General features: G+C 40.9%; 1 protein-coding gene across 6 annotated transcripts in view; it reads right to left on the bottom strand.

The window, feature by feature from the left end:
- The window catches only part of TRPM3 (transient receptor potential cation channel subfamily M member 3), a 421669-nt gene that overhangs the window by 264991 nt on the left and 134961 nt on the right, over positions 1-21717 (bottom strand). For 4 of the 6 annotated variants that reach the window (XM_074569361.1, XM_074569360.1, XM_074569359.1 and 1 more), the window contains exon 1: positions 15584-15811. The exons of the other annotated variants lie outside the window; for them this stretch is intronic. In XM_074569361.1, the coding sequence (XP_074425462.1) occupies positions 15584-15673 (90 nt within the window). In that variant the 5' untranslated portion in view covers positions 15674-15811. Of the gene's footprint in view, positions 1-15583; positions 15812-21717 lie in introns of those variants that run through there. 6 annotated transcript variants of the gene reach the window in all.

A 21717-nucleotide genomic window follows, 5' to 3' on the forward strand; every position in this document is an offset into this window, starting at 1 on the left:
ATCAATGCTTCAAATACAGTGCAGCTGCTTAGTGGTTTACACTGAAAATTTGGTCATATCAGTACACTCTGCAAGGGGGAATATATATACATTAAAAAATATTCTACTATACATTCATCTTAAGTGAAAATTATTCGTAAAATACAATTCAGATTTTAAAAAGCTTTTTTTTCCAAAATATGCTTCAACTGAGAGTACATGTACAATAAACCCATACAAATAATGGTGTTTAAATTGCCTATCTAAAGAGAATGGGAAAGATAGCAGGGAATTAATGAAATATTCCGTTTGCTAGATTGCTTTAAGTTCCTTATGAAGCAAACACTCGGAATGACACGTTGATTCAAGCGAGACTGGAAAGTCTTCCACAGCACCTATTGGTTCTCTATTCTTCCCTCCTCCTCCTCCATAATGATTTGATCACTATTTCATCCCTATGCAAGGGTTTGTCCAAGGCCTTGAGCTCTGCTTGCCCTGACCAACCCGAAACCATCTCTCTATGCCATCCTCCTCTGCAACCTCTTTTCTCCAGCTCCCAGGGGTTTGGCAGCCCATACCCAAGGCCAGCTCTGACAGAGGCAGGTCACGGCCCTGCAAGCTTCTCTAACACCTGCTGTGCCCTCAGCAATCCCTGTCTGCAAATCCTTATGCTGTGCCCTGGAGCACTTCTCTGGGGACTGTGACCTTGTGCCCATGGCCATGGTTCACCATACAAATCATGCAGTTCTGTGGAAACTGAGTGTGGGGCAGTGAGCCCACTACAGTTTAGGACTAACTGAGGCTATTTCCCCTGAGATGACCAGGGCTAACCTGCCCCAGAGGCTGGGGCCTCTGTCAGACCTGGCTCACATAGTTTTGTGGCCTCTCAATTTGCCCAGAAGGCCCCAGCTTCTACCCAGTTGTGCCCCACATCAACCACTGCTTCTGCTTTAGGTAGCAGGATTATCCAAAGGGGACCCATAACACACGAGCCCCCAGACACTTTATCCTTCCTCATCCTGCATACCATCTTCCTATCCTTGGCAGGCATGGTTGCAGCAGCACGACCTCCGTGTTAGCAGAAAATCAGGATCCTTGTGCTTCTCTCTGGGAAGGAGATAGCCAGGGCCTGAAGATCTTTTGAGATGCTTCCTCCACCATAGCTGCCAGTGGTGCCTAGCCCTATTCGTAAAGACTTATCAAAACAAGTCCTGACAAAGAAACGACTGATAGCCCCGCTGTGCATAGCTGTGCACAAACAAGTAAATATTCAATTTCAAATGAAGTAGGTCACAGATAACAAACCTCCTGACAGCATGTAGCTGATATAAATTGCTAGCTCAACTGTTAGCATGCTAAAGAGTCAGAGACACAATGGTTGTCTAAACTTTCTGAAAGATGCCTGTTGCTGTAAATCAGTTTCTACAATTGTGATACAAGCAGCCACCCAAACAAATTTGTGAGACACTCAGCTGCAAAGCTGCTACAGCAAAAACAACTTCGGAAGGTAATTGCAATGTAATGTGTACGTAGAAACCACTCTGCTCCACATCCACAGGATACATAGAAAGTTTGTCCCCTTTCACCCTTGATATATCCCCTGTCACCAAGCACTGAGAGTAACTTCAGGAGACTCTTCTGACAACTCCTGAATTCAAGAAGCTCCTGTGATAACAGCCTAGCAGTTGCAGTGCTGTTCTGCACTGCCTAAGAAAGTGTTTAAAAATATATCTCTGCCCACATTTAAAACAGAAGAGACGTCTGCAAAACTGAGGACATTTTCTCTGAAGATTAACAGTCTTTGCTCCATTTTGCAAACTGTATCAGATCAGGAAAACACTGTTTGCCAGACAGCTCCAGTTAGATCAGGCTGCTCAGGCCCCATACAGTTCAGTTTTGAGCATCTCCAAGGACAGAAAGTCTACAGACTCTCCAGACAACCTGTTCCTGTGCTTAAACACCCTTACCATAACTTGTTTCCATTACTCTTATCCTGACAGTCTGCATCTCTGAAAAACCTCTGGCTTCGTCTCCTCTTTACCTCACTTTTAGGTACAGAAAGCCAGAAACGGATTTCCCCTCCATCTTCCCTTCCTTTGGTTGAACAAACCCAGCTCTCTCTTGCATGTCATGTGCAAAACTCCCTGACCAGTTCAGTGGCCTCCACCACACTCACTCCAGCATGTCCATATGCTTGTTCGGGGAGCCCAGAACTGGATGCAGCACTCAGATGTGGTCTTACGAATAGAGGGGAATAGAGGGTCACTTCCCTTGACCCTTGCTGGCTATAGTCCTAATGCAGTGCAGGATGCAGCTGTCCCTCTTTGCTGAAAGAGCATACTGCTGCCTCATGTTCAACCTTGCTGTCCACCACCAACTCCAGTGTCCACCACTACTTCTAGTATTGAGAGTAAAATAGCAAATGGGAAGTCAAGAAATGTTTTAATGTTTTTATAAATGATCTGGATGCAGGAGCCAAATGTTCATTAAGTAAGTTTGCTGATGATATTAAACTAGGAGGAGCTGTGGACTCCCTCAAGGGTAGAGAGGCCTTACAGAGGGATATGGACAGACTACAGAGCTGGGCAGCCACCAACCATATGAAATTTAACAAGAGTGAGTGCAGGATTTTCCAGCTGGGAAGGGGTAATCCTGGTTACACATACAAATTAGGGGATGAAAGGCTGGAGAGCAGCCCCACAGAAAGACATTTGGGGGTTTGGCGACAAGTCAAATATGAGTCAACCGTGTGCCATGGCAGCCAAAAGGGCCACTCGTGTCCTGGGGTGCCTCAAGCACAGCATTGCTAGCTGGTTGAAGGAGGTGACTGTCCTATTCTACACTGCACTGATGTGGCCCCACCTCAAGTACTGTATGCAGTTTTGGGTGCCTCAATATAAGAAGGACATCACACTATTAAAGCATGTCCAGAGAAGGGCGACCAAGATGGTGAAAGCCCTCGAGGGCAAGACTTAGGAGGAGCTGCTGAGCTCTCTTGGTTTGCTCAGCTTGGAGAAGAGAAGGATGAGGGGTGACCTCATCACAGTCTACAACTTCCTCAAGGCGGGCAGCAGAGTGGGAGGTGCAGATCTCCTCTCTCTGGTGGAAATGGAATGAAGCTGTGACAGGGGAAGTTCAGATTGGATATTAGGAAAACGTTCTTCACTGAGAGTGCAGTCAGTCACTGGAACAGGCTCCCCAGGGAAGTAGTCATGGCACCAAGTCAGTCAGAGTTTAAGGAGTGTCTGAGTGACACTCTTAGTTATATGGTTTAGTTTTGGGTAGTTCTGCAAGGAGCAGGGAGCTGGATTCAAGAAGCCTTATGGGTCCTTTCCAACTCGAGATATTCTATGTTTCTAAGTATCCATGGATGAGATAACTAATTTTAGCTCAGATCTGGGACTAGTACTCTGCTATCTCCAAAATGAGATCAGGAAGCAGACAACAAACAGCAGCTAGAGAAAGGATTGACTTGATTAGATAAACTTTCTGCAACACACTGGTATTAGTAATATGACATTCTAAAATGTATTTGTATTTTATCCTGTGCATGAAGTTCAAAGACATTCAGTTAATGTTAACTTTTCTGGGTTTATCTGCTTTATTTCACTTGTAACATTTTTTCAATATTTCTATTGCTAACCTACTTCAGTTTTTTTTATTTTTAAATAACCCACTTTTATCAATGGAATTTGGAAAAAATCTAGTACAAGCAGAGATCTACTGATATGTATGTAATCCAAACAAGTGGGATATAATCATAATTGCTGCTTTAAGCATAATGTGTTTGAGCATTTATGTATTCACAGAGTATTCAGATCACATATCAACTACCTGAATTAATTATGGGTATCTCATTCCTTACTGAATTCTTTCCTTTTTACACTGAAACAAGTGTAATATGTTACGTTGCCTGCGGCCTCCCAGTGAAAAGTTGAAAGCCCCCACAGCAGGAAGCAAGTGTTTTAATGGCAGATAATTTGAGTATCTGAGGAAGACCTCAAAATTCAGAGTCATAGCTATTACATCATGGAAGCACAGAACAGGAAATCCAGAAAGAGCTAAAATTTTAATGGAGAGGTTTTGATACAGACCTATTATAAGTCCCTCATCTTAGTGATTTTGAGTTCTCCTGCTTCAGGAAACTAGACAATAGGTTGTTACAGTTGTATTGGGACTGTTATTTCCAGGGAATGATGCCTCAGCGGTTTCTGAAAAATCAATTCAGGGCCAAGGGATATTAATCCTGAGCACACAAAAACAAGGCATTAAAAAGCAACTTTGAGGATGTTAATGCTAGTTTTATTCATGATGATACATAATAGGTGCTTCCAAACTGGCATTTTTCATCTGCAAGAGACCTTTTTCTAGACTACACATATACATCCAGTGCATGCAATAGCATTTTGGCATGAGGAAGAAATGCTACGGGAGAAGAGATGTATGCCAGCTTAGTTCAGGTGGTGTTGCAGTATTAGCCTTGCTTTGGCTAAGACCAAGGAATAGAATGTGTCCCAGAACTGGGGTCCAACTGCCACATCAACCAAGCTTAAACCACCGTTGGGGAGAAATCCTTCCTGACATGAAGTGAACTCAGCATTTCAATGAGCATTTACTAACACTAAGAGCAGAATTAGGGTTGGGATGACTGACAAAGAATCTAGTTATCCAGGCTGGAAGCAATGTCATATTAAGTGACCACATTGATACTGAAATAAAGCGTATTCCACAAAACAACCTAAAGTAGAATACTACACTATGCAATTCCAACGTACTAGGAGCAAACACTGTAATAAAATGTCATTTTGTGTTGCATCGATGCAAACAAGGGCTAGGCTTGCCATGGATAGTGAGCATATCCTCATTGCTGAAAGAAAATGAAAAAGCATTTTTTTCCTCTATGCTATGCCATTAATCAATTTAACTAAAAAATGTTCCACACATTTCCCTGCAGCTACTCATATTTGTTTAAACATATTAAGTCCTTTGCTTCAGCTTTTTGCCCTCCTCATTTACTTTAAGGGGAGAGTAAACTTGGGATTTGATACGGAAGAATATTTGCAGCATTAGTTATGCACACAACTATTTGCAGCAGAGATACTTAAACATATGCCCGGTCTTGAATCAAAATAACTTAATGTACATTATACATATCATGGACTATTGCAGTATGTCTGCTTCAAACTTCAAGCTCTGCTGCCTGGCAAATAAGGGTCACCCCCCAAAAAAATCAGTGAAATTGTTTCCATTGATTCAATTGGATTTCAGAGAAGTCCTAAATAAACGAATGAAAACTATCTGTGCTAACACTTTTCATGTCTCTGAGATCTTAAATTTGTCAGATAATTTGATGCAAATCATTTGTTAAGTTTCAGTACTTAAAGACTTCCTATTGTAGTCACATCCCTGGGAGACTGCAATAGTAGGTGAACAAGTAGTTCTTCACGTTTGTTCTAACTCTATAGACATTCATTTTATCACGGGATGTTTTAGTAATGCTTGAGAATTTTTGAACATTAAATAAAACTGGAAATCTGTACTACTTAAGAAATAAAAGTAACCACAAGGAAAAAACCTCATACTTGGATGTTAGTAACAGTAGTCCTCAGTTTCTAAGGGAAAGCAATCCTCTGAACAATTTGCTATTCCCAACTTGAATAAGCTAAAGCTCCCACAGTTACCATTAATAAGAAATCGCACAGGATATTTCCAGCTTGATAGATCAGATCTTTATCTTTAAATTATTCTTAAATAATCACATGTATCAAGATAAAATAACCTGATCCCATTTAATTTCCCCACAGGATATATCTGAAAACCTTTTTTGTTGTGGCCCCCCAAGTTTGTGTCAGAAGGACCAAAATCACCTTTTTATTCCAGAGAAATGCACATAAACATTAAATTTCCTCATTTGTATGTAATAAAGATAGCACATCTGCTTGAAGTTTAGTGCCTTAATAAGTACTGTGCTGCTGATTGTCCCCCACATTGAGTTTTAAAATTTCTTGGCTAATGCAACCATTAAAAAGCACTGGTTTTATTACCATGCAAAGAAACGAAAAGAATGTTTCCACTGTGCAAATAGAAAGCAATTGTGCCCCCCAAGGCCTTCGCTGAAGACTGATAGTTGTTAGTCACCTCACATTCTTGTAAAGTCAGTTAAATCAGGAAGACTCTTAGGCAATTTAACAGAGTCTCCTCTTCAGGAGACAGAAATGAAGGAGAGTTGTGATATCGTCTGCTTTCTTATCAACCCTTCCCCAGCTTATAGAGCTAGGATTAGCATGGAAGATTGAGCAGGAGTTCCTCATGTCCCTCCTGGCCTTTCCAGTGAGACACCTGAAGACTAGAGAAAAAGAGAAAAGAGCAAGTAGCAAGGGAATCTCAGTCTAACTTCTGTGGAGGAAATAGATGAATAAATACTCTATGTTGGAGGACGACAAAGAGCCATATGTCATGAGCGGATCTATTAAACTAGCCAGTTTCCAAACAAAGCACAAGAATTTTTAAGCACAAAAGATTGCTACATCTGTCCCCTCTGCTCATAGTGGGCAAAACAAGAAATCATATACTTTAAGCGCAGCAAGAAAGAAGCAGGCAGACACCACAGAAAAATATTTCTGATGGCATAGGTAAGGTCACTGTAAAGATTGCCTATGAAGGTTATGGCTTAGACAAACACCTTGTTGCGGTTTGGACTGGTCTGGTTCTGTTTTGCCTCAAATCAGGACATCCCTGTAAGAATTATGCATATTGAATAGTTCTGCTAGTGGCAGGATACAGTAAGCAACTTTTGGGGACCTCTTTTCATGATGTATCCCAATTTATGCTGTTCTCACAGAAGAAAGTAAGTGTAGGACCTCTAAAAAATTGTCATCAAATTCTTTTTTAAGACTAAGTTGGATATGAACTGAATAATTTTAAAAAGTATTTGACTCCCAAGCAATATTACTTTGCAACTAGATATATCAAAGACAATACAAAATTACAGCCATCACATCCAAAAAAAATGAAAGGGATCCCTTTAACTATTGCTGTGCTTGTCTTAGTGAGCATTTCGGGCAACGTTGATGCCGGATCTACCCACCCTTCAGGGAGAAGGAGTTGACTTCTTCCTTGGATGTCTCAGTCATTGGACCGCATGTAGCAAATTACTTGTTATTGTCATTGCCACCACAACCTGGCACTACTATTGGTTCTGTGACTACAGGATAAGCAGCTAAATGTCAGAAAACTGCTTTGAGTGTTGCATTTCAGGAAAAGGGCCAGTGAGGAGGTGGGCAGAAATGTAGGGTAAAAAAAACTGTGAAAAGCAGTAGTATTGTGGCTAGGTTGTGCAGATCTTCACAGTTTTAATGTGGTAACACAGAATTTGCAGCCAGAAAAAAAAAATCCTGTTCATCAAATACAGCCTCCTGCCTAAGGCACCACCTAGTAATGTGAAGTACTGAACGCAAAAGCTGAACAAGAATGTATTTGGAAAATGCCTTCTGTGATTCAGAAAACCTGGAAAATTCTACGTGCAATCATAGAAAAGTCAGTCTGGAAGGTCCTTGGTGTATCCTGCAATTAGTTCATCCAGCTGTAGCCAGCTGTAGTTCTGGTCTTTCTTTCTGGCTGTATGCAAAGATGCACGTCGAGCAATCGCACTGAGAAACTGAGGTGTGATATTGCATTACAACAGACCCGGCAGCAACATAACATTGCCAATTCACAAAGTTCAAAAAATGGCATCCTTCCATAACAAAACAATGCAGTGCATCCTCCCTAAATTCTTAATTATGTTGGCTCAGTAAGTTACTACATCTGCCCTCTGGATCTACCAACAACAGGTGAAAGGCAACAAAAAGACAGTGTTTTCACTCAGTCACCTTCTCACTAATGTAAAATCAGTCTGATGATTGTTTTAATTACGTTATAAGAATCCTGACATTTTCTGCAGTAACTTCCATGACACTGTTAAAAGCACTTTGTCAGACTGTTTCATGTCAACGTATTATTGGGGGGGGGGGGGGATGAAAGATACTTTCGATGAAGTGATTTTATTTCATGCTTTATTACCAGCTTTGACATAAATTTCCAGAGAGCCTCAAGGGCATCTCTTTTTGCACTGTAGCATAGTCTTGTTAGAAATTCAGGTGGAATAAAACCACTCAGCTTCAGTTTATGGTCTCGTGCCCTGAGTTTTTCACACGCCACCCTTTCAAACATAAGGAACGGTATCGCGGATCAACATTAGATTCTTATGCTGTTAATACAGCACTCCACCAACACATTAGGCAGCATTGTATTTGTAGCCTCTTGCTTGTATGACTTATGTACTTAGTAGCATTTTCAATTATTTCTAAAACAATAGCACCTGCTCAGAACCAGCCTTTTTTTTTTTTCTATTGTGTTAACATATATCAAAAATGCTACTTTTTAAAAAATTTACTTTCTCTGGAAACAAGACCATAAAGCATCTCTCATGCAGTCACAAATTAGGAAACTTGCATTCACTCTCTGATAAGCAAGTTTATTGCAGTGTTTCATATATTATCAATTCTTGCAAAGGCCAGTGGGAATGAGGCCACTTGCCACCTGCTGTAAGTATTCAAATCTGAAAAGACTGAGCCTCATGGGAAGCAGAGATCATTTATGAGCCAAGTCCTTCTGTGTGCCGGAAACACAGACAACCCTGGATGACTTCTCTGATACCTCATCTTCATCACTGAAAGTCAAAACCATTTTTCCCTGTACATGAGATTAGTAGACTACAGCCTACTCCTTCAAAATGGCACTGATGCATCTACCTCTTTTACATGTAGGCTATCCCATAGAAACATGACTTCTACTACTAGGCTTTTTGTTTTGATCTCTCCCTTTCTTTTGTCTTAATTGGGATAATATTTCTTGTTGTGGAAACTGATTTGCTGCTACATCACTTCCAAGTCAGTGGTCACCAACCTGAGTCATATTCATGGAAAAGATTCAGTCAATAAGGCAAACTGATAACAAGCTCTGATTCACCTAAGATCACATAAAAATATATGCTGCACTAAAGAATTAACCACACAAAGTGATTATGTCTGTATATAAAAAAGGAAAAATCATTATCAGCTTCCACATCTCCTTCCCTTTCTGACAAAATGAACTGACGTAATCTGTCAGAAACTCCTTACACGCAAACATGCCCAATTGCCACGTGAGAAGGATCAGCTCATTTCACCTTTGGTGAGAAGCATGACTTCAAGAAATAAGAAGCTTTGGGGAATGTGCAGCCCCCAAAAGGCATATGATCAGTTCTTCAGCCCCAGCTGTAAAATGTCTTCACAACACTGCCATTACTTGGTTGTAAAAGGTGAAGTCCTAGAGGTGCAGTTAACAGCTGAGCAGCACTAATGCAAGCACGCCTGTGCAAAGGTGCTGTGAAGCGAGTTTGCAACACCCACCACTCCCCTGATTTGGGGTGTTAAATGAACTTCTTGACGAGAAAGCAGGAGACTGCAAAGACATAGCAATGCCCTAGCCAGGCCTTTTTCCTGCCATCGTTAAATGATGAAACTGATAGCACAGGAGTGGAACACACAACAGAAAGCAGAATTTTTTTCTTTGCTGATAACATGGCTTTTGGGTTTCTAAGGACAAAAAATGCACCCTAGAAAACACGTGAACTACAGTCAAAAACATGCAACATCTATTACAACTGTAATAGGTATAACTACGATCTCTCTGGCAGGAAAACAGAAGTTTGCTTATCAAATAATTTCTTTCTGAATGGAATTTACATGCACTCTTAAAACTCATCTATCTTTCATACCGTTTACAGAATCCCACCACACCAAGAGGCATGACTAGTTTTTCTATTAGCGAATTTACAAGAAAATTGTTACATTGACTGATATTTTCTATATGCCTGTGTTTTAAGCAGTCTGATCCTAAGGGCTGAACTGTCATTATTTCCCAGAATGCATCAAATCCTCCTGAAGGAAGCATAGCAGTGGCTCATTTGTTATTACAATTTAAGTCAGTAAGCAGCTGAGTGCAGGCACAGGTAAATCACTAGCCTCATTTTACTGTCGGTAATGTGCATATTACTTTCAGAAACATTTAGTGTGCCAGCTCACTAATGATAACAGTATGCATTAGGATTTGTTCCAAGTATCTCAGCTTTTCAGTCAAGACGTAGTAAACCTGCCCTCTCATTTTGTTGCAGTTTGAAAGGTGGATGGGGTAAATTAACTAAAATAAGAATCACAATCAATACTTAACTATTAAGCAGTGATAAACCAGAAGACCTCACTGCCAACTGGACATCAAAAGACTAGCTAAGAGAAAAAACATCTACACATTTTGACTGCCTTTGTGTCTAGATTTCTGCTCATTTTCTCATTGATAGTTAATAAAATAGCATAAAATGCTTACATTTCTGTTTATGAAGACCATAACACAATCTAACATTACCATCTCATGACTATGGCACAAAAATCCACTTACAAGTAATTTTAAAAATTCTTTATCATAATTATCTTCCCTGAGTTATAGGACTATTCTATCAGTCCAATAATCTTTTTTTTTTCAAATACACATGAGGAATGAAATCAGCTGCAAAAGATATAACTTTCTTCTTTCTTACAGTTCCTTTTTCTCACAGTAGAGGGCTCAGAACCATAAATACTTACTGTTTTATAAAGAACATGTTTCATTCTTCCATCATTCTGGAGAAGCAAATTTTTCATTCAATTTACCAAATCAGATGTTTTTAAAACTATCCTGAAATAAAGTTGCATTTGGTAATCAAACAGCAATCACATTTTAGCTGCTTTAAGCTGTTGAACAGTGCAGTATTTCACGATCTACCTTAATAAAGTTTGCCAAGTGTTGCCCAGTCTTTATTGCTGTAGATACCTTCTTTATGAACATAACCAAACTTGCTGTAGCCAGAGAAATATTGCCCACACTTCTATTTTACATATTTCATCCCAGACAGAATTTCATGTGTACATATTGTCACACTTAAAAGACACTGTGTATCATCCTAATGTACCATTTTTTAGCTTTTTAGTTTTCTCTTGGGTTACCATATGTATTCTTGGTAGGGCAATCAAATAAAAATAATTAACAAAAAAAGATTGAGTTTTCCATTTGGTAAGAAATTTAGTGTCTGATCTCTTTAAGTTTCCAGCAGTTCCTGGAGCTAGATTAAGCTGCTGCCCAGGGTAGGTAAATGTTTTTTTGTATTTATTCAGTAGAGCTGAGCTGGCATTTTTACTGAGCCATGTGCTGGGAAAAATTGGCCAAAACATTTTCTCCAGTGTTTCTTCTGATTCAATCTGTTTCCTTTCCTCTGAGCCTTCCAAAGTTCCTGCCTTCCAAGTCTACTTACTGACATGCAATTCAAATTCATTATAAAAAAAATGTAGGACTCTTATTAAGAAAAAATCATCTGGGTAATTTGTTGCTTTCCAAATTTTTAATACTGCACTTCTATGCATGCACATCTTTAAATCTGTGGTGTTAAGTTTACTGCACATTACAGATCTTTTGTTGTACAGTCATCTGTCTACTCTTGGTTTAGGTTCTTTGGGTTTTTTAAGTGTATTGCTTATTTCTTGATCCCATGGCATGTATCATATCTGTCCCAAGCCGAAGCGCAACATCTGCGGTCTATCCCAGGGCACAGGGTCCTCTGAGTGAAGTCTTTAGTATGATGTCATTCATTAATTTTCTTTAGAGCATACAACATTGTTCTAAAATGTCTGTTTTCTCTAATTTTCTGCCATTTGGACTTGGCTTCCTTTCTTGGGAGGCAACCTCTTCTTCTGACACGTGGAGGCTCGTAAACTCTCTTACACCATAAAGCAAACAGAAATGTGACTACCAGAGCTTTCTGCAACTGCAACATACACAATGGCACAAAGTGGATCAGGACTGCCTGACAGTAATATTAACCCTTCCTTAAAAGAAATGAAAAAGTATCAAGGTAACAAGACCTTGGCCAAACACACAAAGAAACAAGCTTCAGCGCTCAGGTGGAGAAACAGAAGCTGGAAAAGTCACTGCTGGAAAGCCATCTCTGGGAACTAACCTGACTGCCTCAGGAGAGAATGACAGTTCCCTCTGCACAAAGCTGGCCTCTCTGCACATATGCTCAAGGCACTTCTTAATCCTCTTACTTCAGACGGGAAGGCATTAGACAGTACGTTAGCGTGTGTTTAAGCATATTGAAACAACTACAAAAAGTACCAGGATGGAAATGTGCTACAGAAAATATTTATTTGGGGAAAAAATGGAAGCAGTGAAGGATGAGCTGATGACACAAGTCATAAAAATGTTCTCCAATAATTTGTTTCAATCTGTACTTCAAATACAGCTCCTAAATGGTCTGTGTGCCTGTCAGAAAATGAAAAACTGAGAAAATGGGATTATAAAACCGTACCTAAACATGAGGGTATTAGTGAAGAGGGTTAGAACAGGAACACACGCCCGGAAGAAAAGCACAGGGAGCAAAGCCGGACAGCATCTGCAAATGATCCTAGTTTATCTGAATCAAATGAGGCCACTGTGGCCAGAGCCATATCAAATGTCAGTCCAGTCAACTGAGCACCGCACACTGTTTCAACGGAACACAATAAGAGCACAGCCTACCTGTGGAGTAACACCTTTTATTATTTATTTAAAACCAATCATTTCAAGACAATTCTATAGATTTGTTAGTGAATAATACAAAGCCAGAGGCCTCCGTGCAACTCCTAGATTCTAGTGTTTATTTAGATCCATCAGTGTGAAAGGATTGATGCTACACTTAAAATTATATCCACAGGATAAGAACTTTAAACTTTTCATTAGGAAGTCACGGAATTAACTGAAAATTTTGTGCTGTTTATTACCACGGTCCAGGTCATGCCACAGTGATTTGTTTGAGTGTAAAACAGGAAAACTCTGCTATCTCTCATTCTTACAAGTTCAGGCAAAGGTGTATCCTTGAACTGAATGATGTCATTTAGTTGTTTTGTTCTGGTAGACTAAAATAAAGCATGGAAACGACAAAGAAATGACAATATTTTATTTTCTCTTAATAAATTTACAGTGTACATTGAAATAGAGTTTGGCAACCATAGATAAAGCAGATAATAATAAAAATGTGCCATTACATATCAGTTTTGGCAAAGTTTATTCTGTTATTGAGGGCATTCTCTGCAGAGAAAGGCTGTATAAAAAAGGGTCTACAGGATGTCCACTGAAAAACAATATTGCATTAGCCCTTAAAACCACTTAATCCTTTGGAAACTGGGCAATTAAAAAATTAGCTTAGATTATTGCACTTGCCTTCCCAATGTCTGTGGATTTACAGGAGCACCTTGCATTTAGAAAAAAAAAAAAAAAAAGTTTTGTCTTTTTTTTGGAGAAAGACACAAATGAGAAAAGAATACAGACACCCTTCTGATGAATGAATTTTTATACATAAAAATTTTCAAATACCCTGAGGAAAAGCAGGAAAGTATTTATACTGCTCATCTGGTAATTTAATACTGCTGTTATCACACTCTTTCCTTAACAGCTCTTCATGATGGGAGAAGTCCTTCAAGTTGACTATAGTATCTCTTGGGGAATTAGGACAATAGGGCCCTGCTCTTACGTGCCTCGCTGTCTTTGAACAGGTTAAACAATAAAAGACAAAGATAAGAAGTATATATTGGAAGCAAAATTTTTAAGCTGACTGGGAGCCTTGAAGATGCTGATATATGCATCTCCATCTCCCGTCAACCAGCTTTGCGCATCAGCTCAGGAAGGTGCCGGAGTCCCACCTCCTTTGCTGTGGTCTCTCCCACCCCTCCGTGCAGAGGTTGCTTATCCCTCTTTATTCGCCATGCTCTTGTTAACTCTGCAGGGTCCGCTCCCTACCTGGCCCTAAAAGGTTACAGCTGTGGCTTCAGAAAATAATTTTTAGTGAGCTCTTTTAATAATTAATTGCAACATTCACCCTTAAAACGTGCAATGAGGAGAAACCATACACAGGGGGCAACATTTGTCTGCCAAAAAAGAAATATTGCAGACCTTTTTTTTTTTTTCTTCTTTCCTGATACTGAGAATAATACTAAAATTCCCCACATCTGTGTTCTCACACCTCAGGAAAATCATGTTTTCCTAAATGTATCTGACTTGTAGAGTATGGATATTGTAATGTGTGCTTCTGCGGTGGGGGGTAAGGGGGGAAGCCTTTCCAAGAGAATCAACACCATTTTTCTGATTTGTTCTGTGTTAGTTATATTTTGATTTTTCAGCAATCCAAGTTTTCTCTTTCTTCTGTTCTTTGGAGCTGCTCACAATTTACCTCCCAGCAGCCATACATCTGGTTTGTAAGCAAAAATATTTTTCAAGGGTAGCCCTTTCCTGTCAGGATGTGACAAATACCTGTTATGATACACAGTATGGTCACTTGTGTATCACATATACAACAACTGTATGTGCAATATATGTCTGCTAAGCCCACACTACTGTTCAAGTATATGTTGCATTAGTAAGGACTGACCTAATTTCAAAGCTACCCACACAAAATCAAATGGTTATATCAAACATTACCTTCTAATACAGTGTTAGAGTAGCCATGTTTTACCTGGCTGCATATTAATTTCAAAGCCAAACTATCAAGTACTGAGATGAACTGAGATCGTTAGTGTCATTAATCCAACATTTTATAACACGTATTACAGGTGCAGAAGCCTAAAGGGACCCGACTATATTGTTTAAGTTTTCATTGTACCATCCAATTAATGAAGAAGTTCCAAGAACAAAGAAGACTTTCCAGTTTAACGTAACATTTTTTTCTTCAAAAAGTTGATTCAATGTATTTTGATTTCCAGTTACAAATACCTCTAAACCAGCTTCAGTGGGACATGCAGTAGTAGTACTTTGTGTGCTGAGATTAAGAGCCTTCCACTGTTTACAATCCCTACTAATTTTTTCAAATAATTAATAATTGCCTCCCAGGAAAGCACATTTAAAACACCTTTAAAAACACAGTCAAAACTGTGCCACTTGGTTTAAACAAACAAACTAAAAAAAATCACCATCAGAAAGTTTCACTGAAGCTGTTTGCATTGCCAGCCTTTAACTGATGCTGTTCCAATGTACAGCTTTCAGCAAACCAAGATAATCTTTGTCCACTCACACACTGTTCCACTGACAAATTGTTCTGAGTAGTAGCGGACCTTCGGGTATTTCCTAGGGACTAGATAAGCCCAAAGAACACATAGCAGAGGGCCGCTCACAAAGGAACACACCTTAGTAACAGGCTCCTTTTTCATCCCTAGAAGTTCACGGCTTGATTTTTTTTAAGGCAAGGCAAAGAGAAGCACAGACGATACCCACCATCCCTTCCTCCCTTTGTACCCCTCTCACAGACAGAAAACCGTTCCCCAGGTGGGTCGGGGCACACCATTTCAGCATCTTCAGGTACTCGGCAAGGGGCGTTAAAGCCAGCAGGGAGGCTAATTAACAGCAAAGTTGTGACTATTTCTGAATTAACTTTCCAGCAACGGCGCCCGCAGCCCTCGGGGCAGATGCTGAGGGGTACCCACCGCCGGCGGCTGCCGCCCCCCACCCCTCCCTTCTCCCCCGCTACCTTCAGGAGTCTGACGGAGGGGAGGAAGGCGGCATGGCACAGCTTCCGGATGGTCCAGTTGAGTGGCCGGGGAGCGTCGGTCTGATTCATGACCCCTCGGCAAGCCCCACGGGGAGCTCCGCCGCCCACCTGCCAGCGCCGGCCGCCGAGACCGCCCGCCGGGGCGCGGGCATCCCACGCGCGGTGCGCCCGCGCCCGCGGTGCCGCAGGGCAGGGCTGGCCCGGCGCGGGCAGAGGGCTGGGCTGGGCTGGGCGAGCGGCTGCGGCCACCGCCGGTCCTCCTTAAGAAAGGAACCTCCTGCGTGGGAACGGCAGTGCTCATGCATACCAAATGCGGCGGGATGGAGGCGATGGGCCCGCCGCACGGGGCAGGCTGCGCCGCCTGGGCGGAAAGGGGCAGCCCGCATAAAAAAAGAGGCTGCAGAGGAAGATGATGCTGCTGCTGCTCCCGCTCCCGCTCTCTCCCTCCTGCCCTCCTCAGAGAGCTGCCAGGGTAGCCGCTCCCCGGCGAGGGGAGCCATCCGCCGCGCTCCTCCGCTCTCCCCGGGCGACAGGCAGGGCAGAAAGGAGATAATTTAAACAAAGCAAGCGGAGGGGCACTTGCACTTTCTTTCCCAAAGCATTGCGAGGAGAGGGAAACCGGCATGAGGGGAGGGGCCAACGCTCAGACAGCAAAGATTGAGAGGGGGAAAAGAATTAATTCACTCTTGATTTACTGATATAATGGACCTAGAAAGCATAGTTTCATTGATCTGGCATAGTACTGACGTGCTAGCGGCAAGTGGCAGCAGTTAGAAGATGTACTGTAAGATTATGGGTGTTAACGTGCGCATTCTGGCAAAAAAAAAAACCCAAACCAACCCACAATGAACCAACCAAAAACCAAAACCCGAAACAAACCCAAACCAAAAAAAAACCTCCCAAAACCAAAGAAAACTCCACCCAAGTTCAGAATTCAACTCATTTTAATATTAAACCTATATGCAGACTAATTCTTTTAAAGACGTGCAAACACATGAAGCAACGGTGCTGGGGCAATTCAAGTGTAGCGAAGTATGTTTCCATTTGGGGCAATTGAAGTATAGCAAAGCATGTTTCCATTTTCGGCAGTAACTGGCTTTCCCAGCTAATGAAGATACTCTTAATGCCAGATCTCCAGCTACAGGAGAAATACCTTTTCCCCACTATCTTTTTGAGTGGATGAAGATTACATCAGGGAAGAGTCAGAAAGTGCAAAAGCAAACATCTTATAAAGCAATGGGGAATTTTTTATTTTTCCAGTAATGACCAGGTTTTACCCAGATTACGGAGGAAAACAGACACTTCTCAGTAAAGTTTAAATCTCTCATCACTCAGGTTAGAAAATACACATTCAGTTTACTTGGCTAGATTTCACTGATCTGCCATTTTCATGTTTCCTTTTAATCCCCATAGTGCACATATTTTTCTTCTCTATAATTTATTCTTATTATTGCATCTACATTCATCAGCAAAAGCTGAATAATTCTCCAAGTGAGGGGAAAGAGATGAAGAGTATTGTTTACAGGAGGCTGTGCTAATCTGCCTGGTTTACATATTACTGTCTGTAATGGTTTGCAGTAGGGTTGCAAATCTGAAACTCTCCAACATGAAACAATACTTCTAGTTTGCTTTTTAAAGTTTAAGGACAGACAACTCTGGGGAGAACAGGCAAACTCAGTACCTCAGTCAATACCATCATATCCTCCAAGGTGAATGGAGGATCCTAAAAACACTGAAGTTATCCCACTAGAGCAAGGTAAGGATTAGTGCTTACACCCCAGTCTTCCTCTCCAAAGGAAGTCTTGTCCTTGCACAGAGACAGATATTCTCCAAAGCCTACATATTGGGGCCCATGGAGAAGGAGCCCATGTGCTTTGAAGTGGAAGCCTGGTGCCTTTATGACTCTTTTGAACATGTGCATACCAGCCAGTTCCTCCTCACTGTACCCTCTCAAAGAACTGTATGAATGTTCTTATTCAACCTCAGTGTAGGACAAAAAATTCTTCTGCCCAGAATATAATGTTCCAGAACATAGTGCAAGGATGACTATGTACCAGAAGAGCTCTCTCACCTGTTCCACCCCACTGTACCTGGAAAAGTTATAAAACTTCAAAGATGCAGAAATGAGAGCATGGGTTGTCTGTGGAACGCAATGGGTAGAAGACCAGGAGCCACTCCCTTGTGACAAAACGTGTGCAGATGAATTTCTGGTTACGACTGGGCAGCTAGTTTGAATTATACATCTTTAAATGTCTTCTGAATGTGTTTGTTTAATAAAAGGAGGGAAAAAACCTTGCTGTTGATAGTGAAATGGAACCTGAGTAAGTAAATATGATTTTCTGAAACTACATTTCTAAGGCTCCATTAAAGGGGCAAAATGAAGTCATTAGAAAAAAATAATCCTGACTTTAAATAGCATGCACCTTAAAACATGTGCGGCATGATAACTTTTTTCAGTTATAATGGTAACAACATCTAATGATTAAGCTTTTGGGGTTCACAGTAATAAAAGGTAAAAGATTCAAACAAATCAGAAACAAGGACTCCCAGCACTCGCAAGACCACTCCCTTCCCTTGTCGCTCACCCGCCAAGCCATGATGATAACTTTTCTTTACCTTTGAAGATCAGGAAAGAGTTTCTTGGGAAGGTACCAGACTCATCATTACCTTGATCCTTTCACATCTGTTTTGCATTAGGTTTCTACCACAAACCAGTATGTTCAGCCTATGTGATACGGATAAAGAAGACAGAGGAACCGCAGCACGCTGCCCTTCTTTTCAATGAGTAGAGTAACAAATCTCTGAGGAGGCTAGAGAGCTGAAGACAATAAAGAAACGTAACAGATAGCTTTAATAAACTAAAAATAGTGAGCCCAATGTATCTTCTAGCTTCCACAGAGCTTCCTGTCTTTGAGATGAGCTCGATCATTGCCGCCTTCTGCAAACAGTACCACAGGGACAAGAGCTGTTATGTGCTGCGGTGTTTAACATGCACCAATCTTCTTTCACAGGCCTGTTTTCCATGGCCTTGTACCTTGCCTAGTCATTTATATCTGCAGAAAGTGAGTGCAAGAATACTAACTTCCGTCAGTGGCATCAAGGAAGCTCTGATGGACAGGACATTACCATGACACAGAAGCTTCACTTCCACCACAAAGTCCTTGGGTGCCTTTGGATAGATCATTTATTTAATCCCTGCTTGGCCTTCATTTTAATTCATTTTAACTTTAATGTGTGTCTCTTACCTGGAAGCAATACTGCAGTGATTCTGGGGCTCTTGCGTGTAAATTTGAGAAAAGTCGAGCAAGGAGATTTCTTTGTCTTGGCAGCAGCCTCCACCAATTTTTGGTAAGTGTAAATGGTGAAGGGTTAGGAAGCGAAGAAGCAAATTCTGAAAAGCTTTTTTTTCAGAGGTGCTGAGAACAATGGTTAAAAAATATAGTGAAAGATTAGGGAGATCTTGATTTTGGTCTGTTTTGTGGAGATTTTTATCACTTCAGTGAGGAAGTCAGAGTTTGAATTTCTTATTCTATCCTGTTGGAAAAAGCAAGTCCTCAGGTCAGCTGTTCTGCAATCTGAGGCCCATTAGGAGATGCAGAGATGTAGCAATCCCAGTAGGATTTAAGTTCTTATTTTGCTAGAGCTAAAAGACAGAGCTGCCACTTTCATATTAAAACACTTCATCCCTGAAGCATGCCTACTGCACCATCAGTATTCACATCTAGTTCTTTGTCTCTTGCCAAGTAGCACCTTTGGTACCACAGGAAAGCACAGCAAATACAAGATAAATTCCATTGCTTCCTGCAGTACAGAGAGAGATTTCTATTCTTCTTAAACCTATTGTTTATGGAAAGCATTTTTAAGAGCACCTCTTTGTAGATTCCTGCTATCTAACTTGATAATAATCCTACACTTAGAAAGCTCTGATACAGTAAACTTTAACACCTCTGGGAATACTACAGAATGAAAAATTGCTGAGAAGCCCATTAACATCCACACCCCTCTCAGCACACCAGGAACGTACAACATTTTCGACCTGAGAGCAAACATTTAACGAAAAAGGTATTATGGACTACAAACCCAGACACTGCTCTCATATCCTGCCCAGTTAACAATTCCCTTATGAAATAAGAGACGCTGTGTAAATGAAAAGCAGAAAGTGCAGGAGAAGGAAACCAGAAAGGTGTATTGGTCAGCACGGTAGAAGGCAACTTCTTCTGTGCAGCCACTGCCTAACTGGGGACAAACACCAGGTGGAGAGTTTTCCCATGGTATCACACCTGTTTTTCCCATGTCCCATCAACAGGAGTGAGAAGAAAGATGCACCCTCTTCACAGTGTGGCTATAGAGCCACTTTGTCAAAGGCTACCTTGCTCTTGGAGCACCTTTCCTGCTTCCCCAAGGGCTTGCGCTCCCCAGTGAGGTAGCAAAAACACCAGAGAAAACAGAGCTACTCTTGGACCCCTTTGCTTGCAGTGCTCATCACGGGAGTACTACAGAGACATGCTGAAGCAGAGGTGGTGGCTCTTCACAACGCACTTTGGTCATCTTCTAGGTTTGAGGAGGAAACGTCAGGATGGCAATAGAAAAAAGAAGTCATTCAGAAGCTCTTATTTAAAAGTCAGAGCTAACAAAGCATTACAAAGGTATAGTCAATAAGTATCGGCCATCTTACTACCCAGTCGCTTTGCAGGTCTGTAAACTAAACAATATTGAAGAGTACATCAATGAACAGAAGCCTTATTTACCTTTATTTTGTGTGTTTTCTTGCAAAAAACAGAGAATAGAAAGATAAGGAAATGTTATAAAGTTTGGATAAACTATGCTTAAGTTCATGCCTGCCATAACATCTTAATGGACTCAGATTTTCTTGAAGCTTAACTCAACTGATAATTCATAAAATTTCTCCACTGCTCTCGCGTCGTTTTTATTCATAGCATGCCTGAGGTAGCTTTTTCTGCTGTTACCTTTGCTAAGGTATTTCACAGGTCTTCTGCCACATGCTCATATCCATAACTCCCTCTCCCCCAGACACAGGCACACATATTAATGTAATGTCTATATACTTATTAAATATTAATTAAATAATTTGTCCTAGATGCAGACAATTCTGTAGACGGTTTCAAGCACACGCATAAACAGTATTGTATGTAGCTATAAATTATGGCTTTTGGCAACTGACTGAAAAGCCAGAAGAATAAAGGTTATTCTTTCTGTTAACTTAAGACTTACATGTGTGTGGTGAATATCAAATATGATTAGATTATTTTATATGCCTGCTCACTACCCCCTTGAGGCCACCTTTAACTGCTTTGCATCTGGCTTTTGCCTGGGAAAGGATGTCACTGGGCTACCACAAGAGATCTCTGGGGTACCACAGCACACAGCCACTGCAGAGAACCAGGGGAAGTGGACTTGTGAGACAAGTCTGGGCGGTGCAGACACAGCCCATGCTCCCCTGTATTCTCCTAGAGACCCTGTTAGATTGTTCTCGGTTCCAAAATAAGCAAGGGGACCTGCAGGCTCAAAGTCAGACGATACACACAGAAAATGGAAATTTGAGCAGACATGTCACAAGCAGCCTTCACCATTATTTGTGGTTTCACTTCCGCAACTACTGTCAGAAAGTCCTGATAATTTGCACCATTTTACCTTCAGTTGCTCTCCTGGTACTTGTAGATCTGCCTACCACTAACTATTGAAGCTGTATCCTTGAATGGTGTATTTCACCACACATTCCCCTTTAATCGCAGTTTGCAGTCTTTTAGAGTTTATCTTTGAAAGGGATTAAAACACATAGGCCTATAACACTTGTATTTTGGAACTAGAAATACCCATGGTTGATGTTACTTAGAAACAAATACTGCATTTTAAATTGCAATCTACCTTAATTTAAATTGACTTTCAAGTGTAGGCAAGCTGTTAGTTCTGTAACCTCTACAGCATACATCAGAAATTAGGCTGCTCAAACATTCAGATTTCTGTTCATGCTAAAAGTTTCTCTCCATCTAAGCCACCAGTTTTATCTGCAGTCTTTAACTTTGTGTTAATGCTTTCTCAGTTTTGACTTGTAACCTCATTTTCTCTGTCATTTCCAGCTCAGATATCAAGTT

This window comes from Larus michahellis, chromosome Z (assembly GCF_964199755.1).
Source record: "Larus michahellis chromosome Z, bLarMic1.1, whole genome shotgun sequence".
Lineage (NCBI taxonomy): Eukaryota > Metazoa > Chordata > Aves > Charadriiformes > Laridae > Larus > Larus michahellis.